Source organism: Rhinolophus sinicus, linkage group LG05 (genome assembly GCF_036562045.2).
Source record: "Rhinolophus sinicus isolate RSC01 linkage group LG05, ASM3656204v1, whole genome shotgun sequence".
Classification (NCBI taxonomy): Eukaryota; Metazoa; Chordata; class Mammalia; order Chiroptera; family Rhinolophidae; genus Rhinolophus; species Rhinolophus sinicus.
This window is the reverse complement of record NC_133755.1, coordinates 78,575,524-78,598,252: the sequence shown is the minus strand read 5'-3', so window position 1 is coordinate 78,598,252 and position 22,729 is coordinate 78,575,524. Positions and strand designations below refer to the sequence as shown.

General features: G+C 49.4%; 2 protein-coding genes across 2 annotated transcripts; both read left to right on the top strand.

Annotated features, from left to right (window-relative positions):
- Positions 1-9,096: 9,096 nt before the first annotated feature.
- IER3 (immediate early response 3) lies at positions 9,097-10,428 on the top strand. Its single transcript, XM_019717391.2, has 2 exons — positions 9,097-9,408; positions 9,510-10,428. The coding sequence occupies exons 1-2, from the start codon at positions 9,199-9,201 to the stop codon at positions 9,768-9,770; spliced, it is 471 nt and encodes a 156-aa protein (XP_019572950.1). The 5' UTR covers positions 9,097-9,198; the 3' UTR covers positions 9,771-10,428.
- Positions 10,429-10,818: 390 nt separating this feature from the next.
- On the top strand, positions 10,819-21,051 carry FLOT1 (flotillin 1). The gene is made up of 13 exons (XM_019717390.2): positions 10,819-10,975; positions 11,312-11,368; positions 11,667-11,742; positions 11,830-11,920; positions 12,116-12,259; positions 12,394-12,513; positions 12,602-12,697; positions 12,910-13,062; positions 17,977-18,158; positions 18,349-18,394; positions 18,510-18,647; positions 18,876-19,040; positions 20,764-21,051. Exons 2-13 carry the CDS (start codon positions 11,326-11,328, stop codon positions 20,791-20,793), a joined length of 1,284 nt encoding a protein of 427 aa, XP_019572949.1. The 5' UTR covers positions 10,819-10,975; positions 11,312-11,325; the 3' UTR covers positions 20,794-21,051.
- Positions 21,052-22,729: the final 1,678 nt, after the last annotated feature.

Here is a 22,729-nt window from a genome sequence, read left to right as displayed (position 1 = left end):
TTTACATTATGCCCCAGGCCCCTGGCCGATCATGCAGCAGATACTGAATGTGTCCCAGAAAACCACCATAGGGAAGCGCAGACGGAGAGATAAGGAGCCACAGCTGGTCTGGGCAGGAAGCAGGGCTGCTCGCAGAGCTGCTGCTGGGCCTTGAGCTGCTGTGGCCTCCAGAGGCTATGCCTGCATTCCAGCCCGTGCCTGTCCCCTGAGGTGACCTACGTGCACACCCATGCTCTGACAACAAAAACATTCTGACTTGCAGACTGATGCAGAAATTCACAACAGCGACATGACATTTTGAGGCAGCCTCCTTCAAACAGCCCCGTCAGAGTGTAAAATGGTAAACCACTCTGGAAAAAGCCTGGCACTTTCTTATAAAGTTAAATACGAATATATTGCGTTATATACGACTACAGATATTTGCTTAAGCAATAAGCGCACATGTCCACAAAAAGGGTTGTATATGAATGTTCATAGCAGCTTTATTCATAATAGCCAAAAACAAGAAAAAAATTCATCAATGTAAATGAATAAGCCAATTGTAGTATATTTAGACAATGAAATACTATTCAGAAATCAAAAGGAAAGAACTACTGGTTCATCAAGAACATGGATGAATCACAGGACATTATACCAAGCAGAAGACTCCAGATACAAAAGGACACCTACTATAGTTTTATTTATATGACATTCTAGAATAGGCAAAACTGTAGGAGCAGAAATCAGATCAGAATCACTAGGGGCTGGGAGTGGAGAGACGGTAGTGACTACAAAGGGGCATAAGGAACTTTCCAGAGCAGTGAAATGAAATATTCTACAGCATGATGGTGGTGACATTTACCCAACTATATGAGTTTGTTAGGAGTACATCAAACTATACTCCTAAAAGGGATGGACTTTATTGTTTGTAAGGTAGACTTAATATACCTGGCTTTAAAAAAAGTGTAACATCACCAAGCACTACCCAATTCTACGTATGCGAAAGGGCGGAAGTAGGAGAAAGGACGAGCACAGCCCACAGCAGTGGGCTGAGAACAGCTGCTTTATCCATTTCTCACTGATTTTCTTTAAATGCTGACAACTTAATAATGCTTTTTGCCTTGTCAAAAGGTCCCTGGCATCCATCACAATATTATGTGCACTTCCAGGCAATCAAAGAGATCAATAGACAATTGACTATGATATGCTGTGTTTGATGTTTCAAGAGATTTATGTACAAAGTAGACAGAGGAGTGAGGATAGGGTTTTCCCAGGAGGATGGAGAGGAAACAGCATGTGTAAAGGGTCTGATGGGTAAGAGTTTGGCATATGTGAGGGGAAAAACCCAAATCAGACATGACGCTATATCTCAGGGTGTGGGGAAAGCAATGGGGGTGTTGAGAGAGAAGCCCATGGACTTGCCTGGATCCAGGTTTGGAGGCCAATGTAGGCCCCACTAGAGAGCTGGAAGCATAGATGAAGCAGGCACCCACATGGTCAAGTTCGTCTTTTAACAACAAAGCTCTGGGGAAGGCGTAGAAGACCAATGGGAGGGAGGAGTTAGGAAGGTTCTTTGTGGCCCATTCTTGTCGTCATTTCCATTGAAATAAAAGGTGCCTTTCTGCTAGTGGATTGTTCTGAATACCAGAAGTATTAGGTAAGTAAGTCTCAAGTAGGATACAGCAGCCCGGAGGGTAGCTCAGCTGCCTGACAATTTGGAAGCCCCTTTTTCTTTCCTAAACTGAGAAACCTAAACAGCCTCTTAATTCAGGTTCTCAGGGTGAGCACCACTTGGTCTGTTTCGGAGATTCGCGGTCCCAGGAGCAAACCCAAATGGTCACGTTCCACGGTGGAGGAGACCAACAGAGCTAAAGGGATACAATGATATTTTCAGGTCCCGTTGTGAGCAAGCCCCTTCTGTGCAGGTGGGATTCCAAAAGGGGAAATAACTGACCAATCATCTAGGAAGAGAGAGTGTCATAAAAGGGCCAGGGCTATCAGGAGCCAGGATGACAGCAGCAAAAGGCCCAGACACCCTAGGGAATTTATGAGACCATGGAGAAAAAACATGAAGGAGCCCTGGGTTACTGCCTGCCAGGCCCAGCTTCCTCTTTTATGAGATCATGGTCAAAGCCAGGCCAGGCAGGAGGGTGCCAGCAACTGTATGAGCTTGTTTTTTCCCTAACTTGGTTCTGAGTCACACAGGCATCTACCCTTCCCAGAAAACCACCACAGGGATCACCCCCTGGCAGCTGGTCAACCCCAGTGCTAACACGAGATCCCCACTCAGCAGGCCAGGAGCTGGAGGTGGGCCAGCCCCCCAGCACCCGCCTGCCCCCACAAGCCTCACTGGGAGGGTGGGGCCTGGGCCCTGCCCAACCTTCAAAGAAAAGTAGGAGGGAGGCACATCCGACTTTTGAGCATACATGGGAGACGATGTTGAATCATGGGCTCGCAGAGAAGGGAGACTCATTTGAGAGCCTTTAATCTAAGCCCTTGACTTATAAATCAACTCATCCAATAAATACAGGGTGTCTGAAAAAGTGGGACATTTGTTGCACTTTTCCCACCATGATTATACTTTGAGTTAAATCTCAACCATATTCTCCAATGCTGACACTAGAGCGATGTTCAGAGAGACACAGGCTGCTTCCCTCTGGACAGTAGCACAAAGGAACCAAAGAGCTCTCCATTTCTAGCCTTCTCGGGCAGCCTGTCCTGAGAGGCACAGTTCCAGGCTCTGGAAATACAGCCGTAAGCAACATGGATAAAGTCCTGTTCTTATGGGGTGATAATCTGGTGGGAAGGAAACTGAGGCCAGAGAGAGGAGCTACAACACGGGGGGGCTAGGAAGCGAGTATTGACACAGAAAAGAGGTGCTGGGTCTTCTTCCCAGCTCCCCACTCTCAGCAGCCCTCAGGGAATTTTGGCTAAGTTGTGCTGAGCTACATCCCAGCGCAGGGACACCTCTTTCTGTGAACTTGCCTTGGGGCTCCACCCTCTTTTGCCATCCTTTTGCGTCAGGAAAAGTGCCCTGGCCTGATCTTGGCCCTCCTAAGGTCAGAATGAAGTCTTCCAGGGTCACTGATTAACTTGCCGTCAAGAACTTACCCCCTGACCTACACCACGCCTCTGGCAAGAACTGTCCCGGCCAGCATGGACATGCATGGGAGCCCGCGGAAGGATGTTTAAAAGCAATCGCATTGGCTGAATGAGAACTACGAGTGCAGGAGCCTGCTCCTCTGGAGAAAAGAAAAAGCCACAAACATAGCCTGAGATGGAGAAGGAGGGAAGAGGGGACAAAAGGAGAAAGAGAAATCGTTTCTCCTGATGATCTCAGCACTTGGAGGCTATTTTCTCATCCCGGCCTCCTACTCCTGGGTTTGCTCACTGCTGCTCCCATTTGCTCCAAAGCAGCACCTCTTCCCATGGCTATAATAATGGCCACCACAGAACAGGCGCCCATGAGGAGCAGTAAATTCATAGTCTTAATCTTCTCAATAACCTTAAAGCCAATTTGCCTACTTTTCAATTGAGGGAGCATTCTCACAGGAGCTAAGTAGCTGGCCCAATATCACATAAGTAGCAGAGCTGGAATTTAAACCCAGTTTCCTCTAACACCACTAGATGATAATATGCTCTTTTTGCTACCCCATGTTTCCTTTCTGTGGACAAAAAAGGGGCCACACACTAAATCTGACAAATTCAGGAGAGGCCCACATGGCAGCCCCTACAAACTTAGAGACTGAAATTAACCACACAGGATGGTCTGAGCACAAAAATTTCTAACTAAAAGTGGGTCATGGCCAGTAGTCACATCCTTGGCCTGTAGCTTCCATGACAAAGGTCAATCTTTACCTTAAGTGAGCCTGTGTATTGTCTTTTTGCATCTAAAATAACATACCCTTGGAATGTCAGAGTAATCCTCTTTCCCGGACCCCTCAGGGCACAACCCACCACACCAGAGCATGAGACCACAGAACCCCTCATTGTTATCTTGTTCCCCAAATACCATCTCTATGTGCTGTAAATGTTACCTAACTATCCTGTACCCACTGATGTAAAAGAAGTGTGTGTCTCTCCCTTTTACTTTTGATCCAGTCCCAGAGATTGCCCCGCTTTGTTTACTCCCACACCCTTGATCTACCACCAATGTGTAAGGGTGAAATTCGGTAAATCAATAATGCAGTTAGACTTAGCTAGTTAGCAGTGTGACTCACCACATAGCTCGCTATCTAGCTACCTGTAATTAGACTTAGTTTGCAGTTAGATCCATCTTGATATTCAGCTGCTTCCTCTTCATTTCTCCCCTCACTGATTAACTGAAGAACACTATTCTGTTCCCTTTCTTAAGGCTACACATACCTCATAAATCCATTTAATTAATAAAATCCTAACCTGAAAAGAGCAATTTCTCAATCCTCAGGTGCCCAGACACTGGAATCCAATATATAGCTCCCTTGCAGATTTTACTGGTGACGCATACAGTCTTCAGGCCACCATGGCCGAGCCCGAGTCTGGAGTCCAGGGATAACTTCGTCTTCAAACAGACCAGAGCCCAGGAAGGATGTCAGTCCTCAGACCTGCCTGACCCACTCCCCCTTTCCTATATAAGAAAGCAAAGCTAAAAATCAGCACAGCTGTCCACTCTAAGACTCTGCCCTAGGTGACACCCCTCCCACCCACCCCCACAGGTGTTTCTCTCCTTACTACCTATGGCAGCTGTCCTTATCAGACTCTATCCTGGCAAACTCCTTTTTGCCAGTATTTCTCTTTTAAACAGAAACCCACGGCAGCTGTCATCTTTGGATACAGGCATTCTCTCTTTGCCCAACCTTTAATAAAACTTCCTTTGCTCTCCTACTTTTATGAGTCTGAATTCTTTCACCTTTCGCAAACAACCAGCAGTTAATTTCATGCCAGAACAATTTCCTGCCCTGATTGCAGGACCCTGCTCCATCCCTCCATCTCTGCTTCCCTTTCTCAGAAGCTCCCACTTCCAAACAACTGTCCCCCCTCCCCTGCCCATTCGACCTCCTCCCATTAACTTTGTCTCCCATTCTAGCCTGGCTCTGCGATGCAGCAGTACTACAAGTGGGGTGCAGGTATAGCTCCCCTTTAGGTCAGGGACTGACAAGGGTTGAGGGCCAGGCTTTGCTTCATCGCCTCCACAGTGGTTCCTGAGCCTCAGCTGAGCACCCCCCAACCTCCTCAGTGAAGAGGGAGTCTGGGGGCCTCTGAAGGGGCACAGCCATGTAAACAGACACAGACACCTCTGGGTGTGAGGTGCAGCTCCTCAGAGGAGATGGAATAACGAGTATTTATTAAGCCTCTACTAGTTGGAAGGCCTAGTACTGGAGATCGCACGAAGATATCGTGAGGAAAAGGGCAAATGTGCTCCTGGATATTCATGGAGATCATATTCCAGTGGGGGAGACACGCAACAACAAAAAGTAAACAGATACACAAAAGAATACCCCACTGTGGTGAATGTTATGAAGAAAACAAACAAGGGGCTAAGAAAGAGGTTAGTGGGAGGTCACAGTAACAGGTCAAAGGAGGGGAATGAAGGAACACGGTGATCTCAGGAAGATGGAAGGAAATGAGGAGAGCTGGAAATGAATGGGCCTACGGGCCTGTTTTCCTAGGATTAGGGCAGTGAGAACCAGTCCAGCTGCTGGTCTCAGCCCCTGGCCCTTTCTGGCCTTAACTCATCGCTTGGCCCTCACCTTTGCACTCCCTTATTAGTTTAATGATTCACTTTCAACCTTTCCTAGCTTCCTGTGTGGGGTGGGTGGGGTGGGGCAGAGCCCTGGGTCTCTGAGGGTAGCAGAAGGAATGGCTTCTCTAGTTCTCCTCTTTGTCCCATTCTCGTCTTGCCACAGAGAAAGGTCTCTCTGTGCCAGAAGGACAGTGAGGCTAACTAGGCCCAGCTGGAGGTCCGGATTCCAGATGTGGGAGGTAGTGGTGAGACAAGATCCTGACATCCTCCTTTTACTCCCCTCCCCTGCCTAATGGCCTGGGGAAATTTCCATCATAAACAAGTATGCATTCTTCATCTGGGTGCCTCCCCCCCTCTCCCCCACCGAGCAGTTTTCTTCCATCATCACTATCTCCCCCCGCCCCCAATCTATGTCTGTTTGGGCATGTGGGCCCGTCCACACATGTAAATAATCATGGATTTATGTTGGTCATTGTGTAGTGTGCAGGTTGCCTTGGGATAAGGGTGTAGGTGGTTGTGCAGGCTCACTGTGCTTGGGTGTAGGTGTAAGAATGATGGCGGCTTTGAAAGGCAGGTGTGGGAAAGGGATATGTCTTTGTTTGTAGAGGAGGTGTGTTTTATGCCTGTTAGGAAAAAGCGTGTAATGCTGAAGGGGTCCCATGTGTTTAGATGTAGTGGGTATACCATGTTTCCCCAAAAATAAGACCTAGCCAGACCTTCAGCTCTAATGCGGCTTTTGGAGCAAAAATTATATAAGACCAGGTATTATATTATATTATATTATATTATATTATATTATATTATACACTGTCTTATATTAAAATAAGACCAGGTCTTAATATTAATTTTTGCTCCAAAAGCCGCATTAGAGCTGATGGTCCGGCTAGGTCTTATTTTCGGGGAAACACAGTAAAATAAAGTGACATAGAGGCCTACGAAGCAATTGTATATATACAGCAATAATGTACCAATTTCTAGCCCAATTGTGGGGCTGTCCCCTTGTTTGCATCCCCACACAATCTTGGTTGAGAAATGCTCTTAGGTGTTCCTTGTTTGGTGTCTGTGTAAGAATTGTCCAGCTTCCTTAAGATGTTATAAATTTGAATGTTGGATTTGAAGAAATGTAGCCATGTCTTAAAAGCTTGGGGTGCCCCTGCCAGCGTTTGCATTTTCAGTTTTGCATTTTTACCTTTCATTTATCAAGATTACTGAGTAACTGGTACACACAAGGCCCCGTGCTAGGTTCTACAGCGGACACAAGGACACAAAGACATGTGTGACACAGTCTCTAATGAAGGGTTCATGCATGTGCTCACTGTGTGTGTCAGGCATAGTACGATCCAATGTAAAGATCTGAGCCCGAGGCATTTCACATCTCCGGAGTCAGATTTGCTTCCTTCATTCTTTGCTGTCAGCACACCTTCTCCATGCTCCCTGACTCTACTGAAACCCATCCTACTTACATTCTAGTGATCTCCTCACCTAGGAATGTCAGGTAGCGCCACCCCCCCACCCCCACCCCCTCGTCTGGGTCCCTCAGCCACGGCCTGGTAGGGCCCTGTTACCTCCCGCTGCACCTCTGTAATAGCTTCCTGCCCCTGCCTCAAAGTCTCTCCATTCAGGGCACGCTCCTTGTCCCTCTCAGCTCCCAGCTTGAAGTGCCCTGTTGTCATCCAGTGCCCACAAGCTCCATCTAGTCACATCCAGATTTCTGGCCTGGCAGCTAAGCTCTCCCCACTTTGCCCAAATCCTTCCCAGTCCTCATGACTTCCCAGTACTCCTTTACTGGGAACTTAGTCCAGGACTGTTTTCTTTGTGATTCCCCAAACACATGCTGTACTTTTCCAGCTCAAGGCCTTTGTTGATTCCATTCTCTTTCTCACAGTCATCGTCTACATCTGATTCTGTGGTTTCCCACCCACTGCTCAAGGTCATCTCACATCCACTCTTCCATGCAGCCTCACCTCATTCATTAGTGAACACTAGCTTTTTTGAGTCCCCCTAATAACTATCTTCCATTTCCTTAGGACCCTCAAGGAGTTCTGGTCAGGCCCACCCCTGAGGTGCCCTCAGCAGCACGCACGCAGAAACCAACCTCAGTACCTCCAACAGTACCTTTAACAGGGTGCCTTGCACTGTGAATGCCCAAAAGATGATAAATTCTGTCCATGAGCAACTGAGTTATGAAAATGTGTAAATTCAGTAGTAAGTTGAGTTATTACCATTACCAGAACATTTGCATAATGCCTCACAATTTAAAATGCTCTTCACATGAATTTTGTTATTTGATCCAAATAACAAGAGGCAAATCTGGGTGACTGCTAACCTCATGCCTTCATATGTTGTGGTCCTCTGTCCCAGCTTTGTATGAACACCCAAGTGGGTAACTTTTCTGGGTTGTCCTGTGCGGTCTCTGCACCTTTGCTGTGTGTGTGTGTGATGTGCATGTTGAAGGGGGGTATAATATGCCACCCCAGATTATGCCACTTTGGTATGTGGATTGAGCTGAAGGCAATCGAGACCCAGCAGACTCAGGAAAAGCTATTCACTTCTCCCTTAACTGCCTAAAAGAATTTATTAGGGGCCTGTACCAGAGAAAGCTATTAACAGAGAACATTTTTATCTGAAAGATTCTGGGGCTGGGCAGGCCAAACATCTGCTCTTCTTGTCTTCCTGTGATCTGCCCTCCTCCCTGTGAACCCCAGATCCCTATCCCATTCCTTAGCCCCCAATCCTTAGGATGGTACATGAGCCTCAACTGCCTAGCACTGAGTCTCAGGTTTTAATGGACTCCTGTAAGTTTATAATTAAATTTGTTTTCATCCTGTTAATGTCTTATGTCAATTTAATTATTAGACTAACTGAAAAATTTAGAAGGGAAGAAGGGAAAATTTTTCCACCCCTACAATGTGGTGTATGTGTGAATGTTTGTATGTGTGTTTTCCTGTGTTCTAAGACAGGCAGGGTTGCATCTGCGTGTGCAATTGTGTTCATTTTTCTTCTGCTGCTTGACTATTTCTGTAATGACTTCCCTCTTGGGGTGTGTGTTCTCTGTGTGTATCTACCAGTATGTGAATGTACCTGTGTGACTGTGGTTCATTGATTTGGCTGGGTCAGTATTGTAGCAGGATGGCCAGACTTCCTTAGGGAAACCCTGCTGCCTCCCCGGAGATGGGCCTGACTGAACCTCTCCTAAGCTGTGCGTGGGCCCCTCTCCAGCTGCCACATGTCCCGACATGTGCATGCAGCCCGGGATTTCACCCACCCCCACTCACAACTCAGACACTCACAACACACACTTGGGCACCTAGGGTTAATGGGCCAAGTCTCCACCCTCCTCCCTTTGCTTAATCGTCGGAATTTCCAGCCAGCGCGGGCCTGCCTACAGCTCTCCGCCGGGGTGGAGTTGAGAAGGGCCCGCCCAATTATTAGGCACGCTTAACTAGCTCAGCTTGGCTGCGGGTCCGCACTCGCCCTTCTGCTCTGCTCAGCGCACAATGTGTCACTCTCGCAGCTCCCTTCCCACCATGACAGTCCTGCGGGCCCCGACCCCGGTACCCTCCACCAGCCCGGGACCCCGGAGGGGCTCCGGTCCTGAGATCTTCACCTTCGATCCTCTCCCGGAGCCTGCAGTGGCCTCCGCCGCGCGCCCCAGCGTCTCCCGCGGGCACCGAAAGCGCAGCCGTAGGGTCCTCTACCCGCGAGTGGTGAGTGTCGCTGAAGTGTCGCCGGAGGGAGCGTCGGGGTGGGGGAACGACCAGACGTTGGGACCCTGAGCTGACCTGTTCCCTTTGTTGTCTCCCCTCAGGTCCGGCGCCAGCTGCCAGCCGAGGATCCGAACCCTGCCAAAAGGCTCCTGTTCCTCCTGCTCACGGTCGTCTTCTGCCAGATCCTGATGGCTGAAGAAGGTGTGCCGGCGCCCCTACCCCGGGAGGACGCCCCCAGCGCCGCGCCCCCGGAGCACGCCCCCGCGCCCCCGGCTCTGGAGCCCCTTAATCTGACCGCGGAGCCCGCGGACTACGCTCTGGACCTCAGCACTTTCCTCCAGCAACACCCAGCCGCCTTCTAACCGTGACTCCCCCACATCCCCCAACAGGAGTTTGAAAAGCCTAAGAAACACCAGCTGTATCTGGTGCGCGAGAGCGTATCCCAAACTGGGACTCCCGAGGCAATTCGCACTCAACACTACAGGGGAGCCGCCACCCCGCACCAGGATGGGCCACGCGCGGACATGCCGAGGCCGGGCCGGGAAGGAGGAGGAGAGCGGCGTTAATTTATGTCTCATTGCTCCTGATATTTATATGTATTTATGCATGTCCCCTAAGTGATAGAGGGGTGTATGTAATATTTATTTTAACTTATGCGAGGGTGCGAGACGTGCACCCCGCTGCAAATGCAGGTCTCTTGGTATTTATTGAGCTTGGTGGGATTGGTGGGTGCGCCTAGACCGAAGGAGATGGAGACGCGGCCCGGAGGGCGCCCCGCTGGGAGTTAAGGACGGTGGTGGGTCGTAGGCTTAGGGGGTGACACTATCCTCCATCATCTCATCCCCCTGGGTCTATTGTGTGAAGCTTCGGTGGACCGTTGGGAATAAAGTCCTTGGCCTTCGATCTCTCGAAGTTGTCCCCAAAAGATGGCTACGGGGTGCGAGGCGGGGGCTGCCAGGGGGCGGCCGAGGGGTCGCCCGTATGTTCTGTGAACAAAAATAAACTCGATTTTACAGTCAACAGTCATTTGAGTGTATCTTTGCCAGCAGCGATTCCCCGCTCCTTCCCCCCTCGGGCGCCAGGGACCGGCGGCCACGGCCCCAGGAGGCGCTCCTCAGGGCCCCGAATCCCCTTCCCGGATCTCGGAACCCAGCATCCCGTGACCGGACGCAGACGTTCGTTGCCCAGTCTGCGGTTTTCCCAGTTAGTTGCCGCGGGGCACATCCAAGATGAGGCAATATCCCCGGTCCGGGCCCACGGAGGTCACGTCGCGCGCCCGGGGGCGGAGCGGGCAGCTACCGGGAGGGACTCGGGTGGGTGGGGGAAGGCTGGGACCACACCGGCTGGCGGGCCAGCCCTGTGCGCGGGGCTGGCTGGCTGCGCTCGGAGCGGGGCCTGCCGGGAAAGGGGCGGGGCCGCGGCGGGGGGCGGGGGCGCGTTGCCGCAGCCCCGGGGTGCGGCCGTGTGGGGGGCGCACGCTCGTCAACAGGCCCAGCTCCCGGAAGGTCGTGCGCAAGTGGTGCGGGCTCCGCTCCCAGGTCCCCGGCAGCCGCGGGAGTTCGGGAAGGTAGGTGGGGGAGGGGAGATGGAGTCGGGCTGTGGAAGGGCGGGGAGGGTGGCGCGAGGTCTGGGGGCCTCTAGGCGTGGGAGAACCTTGTCAGATCCGGGAGAAACCGTCCTCACTGCTGGTGGGGACGCGACAAGGGGCTGGCAGTGGCCGTCAGCAGGCGGGAGGGAGCCTCGGGGGGTTTGTAGGATTTCCGCCTTAGCGGACCCCTGGGTGCGGAAGGAACTGGGCGGCGGTGGCTGCAGGCTGGGCGGGACTGACGGGAAAGGGAGTCACTCCGGTGGACTCCACAGCGCCCCGTCCCATTCTGCAAAGGCTTTCTTTGCTCTCCTCCAGGTCCCGCTTGAGCCATGTTTTTCACCTGTGGCCCAAATGAGGCCATGGTAGTCTCCGGTAAGTATTGTTCTCTTCTCAGTCAGCGACCCCCAAACCCCTGCGAGTCTGGGCTCGGCCCCTGCCCCCGCCTCCCTCCGAGCTCCCCTAGCGCCAAGCCTTCGCCCCTCTCCCTCCCCCCATCCCAGGTTGCAAGCCTGTGATTCCCAGCCGCTAACCTTTCCAGGCCCAGACTGCCTCCCCTCCAGCTCCCACATTTCCTCGAGGGGATCGCCCCTCCTCCCTCCCCCAGTTCTTCAGCCTTCCGTATTCCAGCTCTACTGCCGCTCCTGCAGCTCACTGGCCCCTCACCTTGCAGGTTTCTGCCGGAGCCCCCCAGTCATGGTGGCAGGGGGACGAGTCTTTGTCCTGCCCTGCATCCAGCAGATCCAGAGGTGGGTAGGAAGACAGCCAGGGAGGGGGAGCCCCAGTTTTCTTTCTTTCCTCTTTTCCTCACTGTTCACTCTCCTTTTTCCCTCTAGGATCTCTCTCAACACATTGACCCTCAATGTCAAGAGTGAAAAGGTTTACACTCGCCATGGGGTCCCCATCTCAGTCACTGGCATTGCCCAGGTGAGGCTTTCAGAGCCTTTCCCCCAGAGTCCACTGCCCCATCACCTTCTCTGTCCTAGGCTGTCAGGATATTCTCTGCTAGTCTCACTTTCTCCAGAGTACTTGACTCCTCCTCCCTTCTCTCCCTGCTTCCTCCCTGCTTCATGAGACACCCCCCCCCCATGCCACACCCTTCCTATACTTCCTCTGGCACAGGTGAAAATCCAGGGGCAGAACAAGGAGATGTTGGCAGCAGCCTGCCAGATGTTCCTGGGGAAGACAGAGGCGGAGATTGCCCACATTGCCCTGGAGACACTGGAGGGCCACCAGAGGGCTATCATGGCACACATGACTGTGGAGGTGGGCCTGGTGGCCGGGGAGCTGTGAGGGATGCCAGGTTGAGGGAGGCCCAAGGACTGGGCTAGTCTGTGGGCAACAGTGGCCAGAGGTTCTGAGAGCTTAAGTGCCTCCTTCCCACCATCCTATTATCCTAGGAAATCTATAAGGACAGGCAGAAATTCTCAGAGCAGGTTTTCAAAGTGGCCTCCTCAGACCTGGTCAACATGGGCATCAGCGTGGTCAGCTACACCCTGAAGGACATTCACGATGATCAGGTAAGCCTAGACGGTTGATCCTCTCTGTTTCCCTGCTCCCTTCTCTTAAGTGCACCCAAGGACTCTGATTTCTGCATCTGTCCCACAGGACTATTTGCACTCCTTGGGGAAGGCTCGAACTGCTCAAGTCCAAAAAGATGCTCGGATTGGAGAAGCAGAGGCCAAGAGAGATGCTGGGATCCGGGTGAGAGATGGGGGTCACTTGGTCACTTTGGGCTCACGGTGGTAGAAGAGCTGGAAGGGGCACAACTGACTGGGGGCTGGTGGGACTGGGTTGGCAGGAAATAGACGATGCCAGGGCTGGGGCGAAGGCAGGGGAGTCTGGTGGGTAGTGGGCTCTCGCCCTGGGCCTTCCTCTCCCTGCTCTGACTCCCTACCTGATGTCTGTGTGGACAGGAGGCCAAGGCCAAGCAGGAGAAGGTGTCCGCACAGTACCTGAGTGAGATTGAGATGGCCAAGGCACAGAGGGACTACGAGCTGAAGAAGGCCGCATATGACATCGAGGTCAACACCCGCCGGGCACAGGCTGACCTGGCCTATCAGCTGCAGGTCAGAGCCCCCACACTGGCCAGGTGGCCAGGCGGGACTTACCCTGCCCCATTCCTCTCAGGCCCTCCATCCATCTCAGGCCACCGCTTTCTCATATTCTAACTCTGACTCCCTCATCTGGCACTCCATTTCTGACCTAGCTCCTCCATACGAGGAGGATTTAAAAGACCTAAACATTTCTGCTGAAAAACAAAGAAAAGGCCAAGAAGGTATATGATCAGTAGGGCAGATCATATGTTTGGGGCAGGCTGTGTCCCGTGCAAAGGCACCTGGATGAGGGGTGAACCAGAGCTGAGATCCAGCCCAACTAGACCTTCTGTCATGGGCCAGTAGGTTTGCATCCACCCAACGAAAGAGTGCCTTTTTCTCACGTGCACAGGGCTGCTCTAGTGACCAAAGAACGATGTGAGGAAGGAAAACATGGAGTTGGGCTTTGAATCCCGCAAAGTGAGATGTGGGCAGCCCTCAGTACTGCAAGCATGTACAGTCCTCGTGCAATTCTGTACTGAGAACATGCCTACTCGCTAAAATTTACTGGTAACCCCAAAATCAGTACTCGCAGCGCTTTTGTGGGCATTTGCAGACCTGCAGAGAGGCGACATTCTGAATTGTCTGATGCACAGGTCCCATTGAGTGTGAAGATGTCCTGTCTTCTTTCAACTCTTGTACTGTTAACAGTGTCATTTTCATAGTATGTTTCCTGCCACGTTTTTCACATTTTCGTGTTCTTTGTTGGTAGTTTTGCTGTTTAAAATGGCCCCCAAGCATAATGCTGAAATGGTGTCTAGTGTTCTAAGTGCAAGAAGGCTGGGATGTGCCTTATATAAAAAACACATGTGTTAGAGAAGCTTCACTCAGGCATGAGTTACAGCGCTGTCAGCTCTGAGTTCATTGACAATGAATCCACGATATTTATTACATAAGGTATCTTTAAACTGAAGCACACATAAAACAAGATTATATTTTGATCTGTTGATAAAAATGTTGTGCCCAGAGGCTCATTGGAACCTAACCCTGTATTTCTGCTAGGATCAAAATAAGTACTTGCTAATTCAGTGTTCATAGAACAGAACTATGAATAACAAGAATCAAGCATACTTTGAGACCTTTACCCAAAGGATAGCAATATTATGAGATTCATTTTTGCCAAGAGTTGCTACAGGCTGAAAGCATAATGAGGGGCAAACCATGTCTAGTTGTGATGATAAATTCCTGAGTGGCTTGACAGAGTTGTGAGTGACATGGTGCTTTGCTACTCTGAGTGTGGGCTGCATGCCAGCTGTAGCATCATTGGAATAGTGTTTAAAAATACAAAGTCTCAGGCTCCGGCCCAGACTGAATCAGAATCTGCATTTTAACAAAATCCCTAGTTGATCTGTGTATATATTGGAGTTTGAGAAGCAGTAACGTAGTGAAAATCACTCACATGGGTTAGACTAAGGAGGAGATCCTTAGCTCTCTACACTTGGCTTTCCTTGTCTGCGGATCAACGGATTGGGCTGGTTAGGGCTCTGTTCAATTTTTTATAAGTTCCTCATTTTGTGCCAGACTTTGTACTAGGTAATCAGAAAATAACAATTAAATCAACAAATAATCTATGAAGTGCCTACTATGTTCCAGACGTTGTTCTGAAGGTGAGGATGTAAGTAGGAATAAGACAGGGTTCCTGCTCTCAGCTTACAGTACAACACAGCTAATAAGCAAGTAAGTAAACTTCATAGGCTCTAATGATCTTGTTGAAGTGCTATGAAGGAAATAACAGGTGATGTGAAAGCAGTAGGGGTTACGATGTTAAGTCAGGGGTGGTCAGAGAAAGCTACTGAGGAAGTGATATATGAAATAAAACCTGAAGATGAGGAAGAACCAGCCATGCAGAGTTGTGGGCCCAGAGTATCTAAGCCAGTTATGTTCCAAAAGAACATTTGTGGTGATGGAAATGCTCTGTGTCTGTGCTGTCATGTTGAGCACTTGAAATAGGGCTGAGGAAATGTGACTGAGGAACTGAATTTTAAATTTTATTTAATGTTAGTTAATTTAAATTTATATAGGACTAGTGGCTAGGCAGAGGGACCAGCACATGCAAAGGCCCTGAGGTAGAAAAGAGCTTGGCATGTCCCAGAAACAGAAAGGAGGTGTCTGATGGGGTATGGCTGGTGTGCTGTAAGAAGAGGTAGGCAGGGCCTGATCACATAGGGTTCAGGTAGCCATGATAGAGACTTATAATTCAAAGCACAATGGAAAGCTATTGGAGAACTTTAAGAAGGGAGGCGCTGTGGTCTAATTTATGTCTTTACAAGGATCAGTCTGGCTGCTCTGTGGAGAATTGATTGTCAGAAGAGAGACAGCAGGGAGACACATTTGAAGCTTTTTCAAAGATGATGGATTGCAGAAGTACAGCTAATTGCACTCTCAAAACCTCACTAAAACCAGATAGAGTGACTTTGAGAGAGAGAGAGAGAGAGAGAGAGAGAGAGAGAGAGAGAGAGAGAATGGGAACAGAAGAATAGAAACCATAGCATCACTTTGGAAGCTGGAAAGCCATGGTAATTGACTAAGCATGTCTGAAACAGCTGAGGACAAAGGTGCCAGGGACAAAACAATGACATGATCTGAGGCACAGGAGCTGGCACAGCCAGGGTCCTGGAGCTGCAATGAAGACTGTCTAAATCAGGAAAATCAGGTGAAGAGCGACTTTCCTGGCTCCCTGCCTTCGGGTCCCTTCTCTGTCCCAGTAGACGTCTGGAGATTTATTATCTGATGAGAGTAAACCACAGGATGTGACCCGGAGCCAGCCAGACACACGTGAGGGCCTGGTACACCAGTAACGGGGCATGAAGTGACTGAAGGCTGGCAGCCTCCCCTCACCCCCTCACCCCACTCAGCTCCCAGAATCTCCATCTTCCGAAGAATAGATCAGAAGACTACTCTAGGAAACATGACCAATTCAGAAGGAAAGACGTAAAGATCCTGAATCAGAGGTTTCTCAGCAAGTGGCCTGCCCGGATCACCCTAGAGTGAAGCTCTAAGTCCACAAGCCTTACCCACAACCCAGGGTTTCCTTTCAGTGTTGTAGACCCTCCTCACTGTGAGCAGACAAGCAAGGATTGCCTGATACATGAGGGGCTCCTGCAACATGGAAGACACACCAAAACCACAAACAGCAAAGCCATTTGCAGGATACACACTATGCAGGAAGAAGAAAGCTCTTTTAAATGTTAATATGCTCAGTAAGAAGAGAAGAATTCACACCCAGGAAGTCAGGATATAGAACAGAAAACAAAAAGCTCTTGGAAATTAGTAAGGTAGCAGAAATTTAAAAAAAAAATCACGTTGGAAGAGAAATTCTAATAAATCTCCCAGAAAATGGAACAGAACAGATGGGGGACATTAGATAAAAATATTAAAGCCCAGTCCAGTAGATCCAACAGAACAAAGAAAATGGGAGGAAATAACCAAATGAAAAAACTCCAAAATGTTTATCTGTTCTGAAGAGTGTGAGTTTCTAGATTGAAACAACCTACCAAGTGCCCAATACAGTGAATGGAAAACATCTACATTGAAACATCTCACTGAAATTAAGAACACCTAGAACAAAGAAAAGATCTAAATGCTTCCAGAAAGAAAAAATACAGATCCCAAATGGTCAGGCATCAAAGTGACTTCAGATTTCTTAAACTAGAAGACCATGGAGCAATGCCTTCAAAATTGTGATGAAAATGAATTTCACCATAGTAGCCTGTACTCAACTGTAATTCAAAGAGAAGAGTAGAACAAGAATCTCAGAAGCAAGATCTCAAAAAACTTATTGCCCACATACTCTTTCCAAGGAAGCTACTGGAGGTTGAGTTTCACTGAAAGGTGGCCTAAAAAGAGGGACGGGGGCAGGGTGCCTGTCACACAGGGCGAGATGGTGCTCTCACTGGAGTAGGGAGCAACTGCAATGGAGCAGGCTTGCCATCTTTAGGTCAAAGACAGTGAGGGAGCCATATCCAGAAGCACCCTTCCTCTGGAGTGAGCAGATGAGCCAAGTAGACGCAGGGGCACTGTCTCATGTTGGTGCGGCCCACAGGGATGATGGTGCGTGGCTGAGCTGAGCAATTGAACAGGAAGGAGGTACGCTCCTCCCCTTTACCTCTCCTCACCAACGTCTTGGCAAGAGCGTTCTGCTCCTTGTGCTCTACAAGGAATAAGAAAAGGAAATCTACCTTAAGAAGAGGCGTTCTTTATCTACATATTCTTGTAAATGCTTGTAGAGTGCTCCTGGACGGAACACAAGAAGCTGGTCACAGTGGTTCTTCTGTGGAAGAGAACCAGGTAGTTTAAGGAACTAGGTGGGAGGAAGCCTTACTTATCACTGTTTACTTTTTTCTTTTGAATTTGTACCCTGTACAAAAATGAAAAAATGAAAAAGATAACACACACACCCAGCCCCCTTAAAAAGTCAGTAGGAGGCTACTGCAGTAGTCAGGGCTGGCGCTGCAGGCGGCTTTCGCTAAGGTTACAGCAGCACGGATGGAGAGAAGGGGATGGAGCTGAGGGAGACTGGAGGTAGGAGATGGCCTCACTGTGCCCAGGGCCCTCCAGGTGCTCACACTGGAGGGAGACCGGGTGGAAAAACAGTAATGGGAGCTCATGGAGGCACATTGCATCTGGCCTGAGGGAGGCAGGGACTGGGTCCCAGCCCTAGCCAGCTCTGACACAGGCTGCCTGGGGACATCTCTGAGCAGGATCAGGACATCCCCAGGCCATGCCCTGGATCTCTACCGGAAATGGACTCCTCGGGCCAGCTGAGCCGACTGTGGATGGACTCCACTGCTTGCTATTTTCGTGTCTCACCCTGGAGCCCTGCCCTGGCTTCTCTAGTTCCTGTGCACTTGCTCTTCAGCTCTGACGCTGAGCGTCCCTCCTCCCCAGGTGGCCAAGACGAAGCAGCAGATCGAGGAGCAGCGGGTACAGGTGCAGGTGGTGGAGCGGGCCCAGCAGGTGGCAGTGCAGGAGCAGGAGATCGCCCGCCGAGAGAAGGAGCTGGAGGCCCGGGTGCGCAAGCCGGCGGAAGCCGAGCGCTACAAGTTGGAGCGCCTTGCGGAGGCAGAGAAGTAAACGCCCCCTCCCCGGCCCCTCCTGGTTCCTTCACCACCTGGGTACCCACAGAGGAAGAGCCTTCACTGTCCGGACTCCTGTGGAACTCAGGTTGCAGGAGCCTCTACCTCCAGCGAGGGGGGAGGGGCTTTCTCCCAGGAGCAAGGGCCTCCCTCAGCAGCTTCCTCACTCCCCTTGTTTGCCCAGGTCCCAGCTGATTATGCAGGCAGAGGCAGAAGCTGAGTCTGTGAGGGTGAGTTAGAAGGTGGCACTTGCTAGCTTGTGGGGGAATGGGCATTGCTCTTGAGCTGGGGCTTCTTGTGCTTAACCGCTGCCATCATTATCACAGTATCCTGTACCCTCCTCAGATGCGTGGGGAGGCTGAAGCCTTTGCCATAGGGGCCCGAGCCCGGGCCGAGGCTGAGCAGATGGCCAAGAAGGCAGAAGCGTTCCAGCTGTACCAGGAGGCTGCCCAGCTGGACATGCTGCTGGAGAAGCTGCCCCAGGTTTGGGGCTTGTGTGGGCACCAGGAGAGCCAGGGAATGGGGGTGGGGGAAGTGAGGGGCTTGGGGAGAACCCTGCTAGGGAACCATAAATTAGGGGTGGGAGTTAAAAGCCAGTGACCAAAGTGAGGGAGGATGATCAGTAGGACCAGTGTCTTAAAATGCAGGGTAAGGCGCTTTAGGAGGGGTGTGATCAGATCACAGATGCTGAGTGGACATCTCCCCCACCAGGTGGCAGAGGAGATCAGTGGTCCCTTAACCTCGGCCAATAAGATCACACTGGTGTCCAGTGGAACTGGGGCTGTGGGGGCGGCCAAAGTGACGGGGGAAGTCCTGGACATCCTGACCCGCCTGCCAGAGAGCGTGGAGAGACTCACGGGTGTCAGCATCTCGCAGGTGAGGGTCTTGCATGGGGGCCATGGAGCAGAACTGCTGGGCTCCTGGGGCACGTGACGCAGAGGCCCAGCATGTTGACATTTATTAGTTGCTTTCTTTGTGCCAGACAGTGCTGAGTTTCTACACAAATGGTTTTTATTAAAAAAATTTTTATATCAAACTACTCTTGAAGTATGTAGTATTTTACAGAGTAACGAAACGGAACTCCAATGTGTTAAATAACTTAGCCCACCTCAGAAAGCTCAGGAAGCTGGGCTTCCAACCCAGGCTGACTATCTCTAGTACCAGGAACTAGTTGCAGCCTGTCAACATTTAATTCCTAGGCATGTCACTGCCTTTCTTGGTGCCTGTTTATTCATTTGTGGGTTATGGTAGAGGTCAGAATGGGCTCTGGAACCAGACTGTTTTGTGTGAATCTTGGCTCCAGTGCGTGATAGCTGTGACCTTGGAGTTCTCAACCTCTCTGTACCTGTTTCCTCACAGGCTAATGATAGCAACTACCCTGTAGAACTGTTAAGGGGATTAAATAAGTAATACTTGCACAGTGTTTAGAACACTGTCTAGCACATAGTAAGTTCTATATACGTGTGTTAAATAAAAAATACATATATAAATAAAAGCATTGGACCATTTCAGTGACCTTCAAGCTGGGTTCCTTGGAGCCTCCTGGAGGCCTGCAGTGGAAGATTGGGAGTTATGGAGGGTCTGTGCAAGCAGAGCTCTGGTCCCTTCCACACCCTTTCAGTAATTCATTGGCTTTGTTCTTGTTTTAAACCACTTTATTGAAGTATGATTGGCATGTAAAAAGCTGTATGAATTTAATGTTTACAACTCAATGAGTTTGGGATAAGTATACATCCATGAATCCATCACCATCATCAAGACTATAGAAATATTCATTTCCCAGTTTCCTCCTGTTACTACTTTGTGGTAAGAACGCTTAACATCAGATCTACCCTCTTAGCAAATGTTCAGTATATATTCAGTGTCGTTAGCTATAAGCACTATGCAGTACGATAGATCTCCAGAATTTATCTTATATAACTAAAACTTTATACCTATGACCATCACCTCCCCATTTGCCTTCCTCCAGCTCCTGGCAATGACCATTCTACTCTCTACTTCTGAGTTTTTTGTGTTTTTTTTTAATTTTTCAATTATAGTTGACATTTTATATTAGTTTCAGGTGTACAGCATAGTCGTTAGACATTTATGTACTTTATGCAGTGATCCCAATTAGTCCCCACGTGGCACCATAGTTATTACCATATTGACTATATTCTCTATGCTGTACTTTACATCCCCATGACTATTTTGTAACTACCAATTTGTACTTCTTACCCCCTTCCCTTTTCCCCCAGCCCCCCACAGCCCCTCCCCTCTGGCAACCATCTGTTTGTTCTCTGTATCTCAGTCTGGGTTTTTTTGTTCATTTTGTTCTTTAGATTGCACATATAAGTGAAATCATATGGTATTTGTCTTTCTCTTATTTCACTTGGCATAATACCCTCTGGTCCATCCATGCTGTCAGTTATTTATTGTTATACATGAATCCTGTTGTTATACATGAATCCTGCTTGGCAAAAGGGTGAGGGACGGCGCCAGAAAAGCTAGAAGATTCCTGGAAGTGCATGTCCTCCCTGCAGCCCATTCGTCCAAATGGGGCCTGGGAGAATACCGTATCTGGCTCCCAAGTGTCATCTACTGTTGTCCCTTTTGCCAGGTAAACCACAAGCCTTTGCGAACAGCTTGAAGCCTCTACCTGCTCAAGTTGCCGGAATGGTCCCCACATTGCATGCCCTTCAGCTGGCCTCCCTGAGCATGTCCTGACAGTAGGGTCTTACCCTCATCTCTCCTTGCCAATACCCTGTGCCTTGCCTTGGAGGGGGAGGGTTGCTCCCCTTCCCAGGCCCACACTACCTAGACTGCCAGCCCCCAGGGGTCCCATGCCAGCTTTCTGATCCTACCCCACCCAACTTGTTTAACATCCTAATTAAACTAGACTGTCAGAGCCTGTTGTCCACAATTATTTTCTGACCAAGACTGAGGGATGGCTGGAAGTTGTCAACTTGTCAAATAGCTGTTAATGAGGATTGAACTTTTGAACAAAACAGTAATCAATCAAAATGCTTGAATGGAGCTTGCTCCCTTCCAGTAGGCTTTTTAGAATGGGAGCAAGTTACTTTTACACTATTAAGAGTTGTAGAATTCCCCCCCCCCAAAAGTTCATTAGTCAGAAAGTATGCTGATATGGAAGGAGTGTTGAGAATTTCCTTCGGCCCTGGAATTACCAAAAATATGTCCAAGGGAAATTGATCTAAATATCCAGGGTGTCTTTGAGACTCATTTTGTACACTTAAAAGCATATTACGTGGAGTTTAGAATGGACCATGACTTGTACTAGGTATCTGTAGTTTAGGTTGACTGAGAAAACCCACAGGGTTACAGCACATAGCACGATATCCATAACCCAAAGAAACCCTTGATGTGCTGGTCCATTGGAAATGTTGCAAGTGGCTTTTAACTGTTCATGAGATTTTATTTTTTAAGGTAGCTATTAACATTAGTAACCATCAGTGTTCTATATCTTTTCTTTTTTATTGGGGAACAGTATTCTCCAGGGCCCATCAGTTCCAAGTCGCTGTCCTTCAATCTTTGGTTGCAGGGGGCGCAGCCCACCATCCCATGTAGGAATTCAACCAGCAACCTTGTTGAGCTCGCACTCTAACCAACTGAGCCATCTGGCCACACCCTTCGTGAGGTTCTTGTGGAGCAGTTAAAACAGGCTGCTGGGATCCAACCCGTTTCTGGCTCAGTGCATCTCATGAAGCCTGAGAACCTGCATTTCTACAGGTTCCAAGCAGGCAGATGCTGTTCTGGGGACCACTTAATGCACTATTTGGCATTCATGTTTTCATTTCAATCCCTAGTTCCCGCATCTGAATCTATGCCTATCCTACCTATCCTAGTAAGGCTGGTACCAGTGGTGGGCTGGTTTGGGTACCAAGGATTAAGATGTAAGGGTCAATTAAGTATTAGGATATTTTCATCAATTTACAGAGAGCAGAGTATATATATGGAAGTGAACTTGAGCCCCTTGTCTATACCAGCAATCTAAATGAGCACACATCTTGCAATTTTTTTTTCAATTCCCATTTATTTTTGGCTCTTGGGGCAATGTCATTTTTTTCAATATGAAAAACAAATTCAACACAAAATAGAAATTTGAAGTGTAGGGTAGGACAAAGCCAGGGATAGGGGGAAAATGGCAATAGCAAAAGATGAGATGTTGCCAGAAGATGGTATCCTGTCCCGTCCCTTCTGGGGAATGACTCAAACATTTAGGTGGCAGTACATACCTTTTCACACATACAGCAAGACTGGTATTTTTCGGGGATAAGAAAAAGTGGGGATTAGGAGTGCCTGTCTGGAGGCGTAGGGACCAAAGTTGGTCCCTTTCCCCTTAACCCCCTTTTCCAACCAGAGAAAGGAAGGAATCCAATGTGAGAGGGAGGTTAAATGAAAGAGGGAAGGATCCCACTTGACAGAGTGGGGCAGATCCCTACAAAGGAAACAGCTCAGAATGGAGCTTGGAGGGAGACTGAAAATGGACACAATACTGTTAACACCTCCCCCAAAGCTGAGAGAGGAGCAGGGAAATACCTGGAAACTAGGACTTTAATAGCCTG

What these genes read in the sequence shown, in the direction of transcription:
- IER3 (XM_019717391.2), top strand. Translation starts at nt 9,199, where the DNA reads ATGTGTCACTCTCGCAGCTCCCTTCCCACCATGACAGTCCTGCGGGCC. An exon ending in GGGTCCTCTACCCGCGAGTG is followed by an intron (nt 9,409 to 9,509) that starts GTGAGTGTCGCT and finishes GTCTCCCCTCAG; the next exon opens with GTCCGGCGCCAGCTGCCAGC.
- FLOT1 (XM_019717390.2), top strand. Translation starts at nt 11,326, where the DNA reads ATGTTTTTCACCTGTGGCCCAAATGAGGCCATGGTAGTCTCCG. An exon ending in TGCATCCAGCAGATCCAGAG is followed by an intron (nt 11,743 to 11,829) that starts GTGGGTAGGAAG and finishes TTTTCCCTCTAG; the next exon opens with GATCTCTCTCAACACATTGA. An exon ending in AGGACATTCACGATGATCAG is followed by an intron (nt 12,514 to 12,601) that starts GTAAGCCTAGAC and finishes TCTGTCCCACAG; the next exon opens with GACTATTTGCACTCCTTGGG.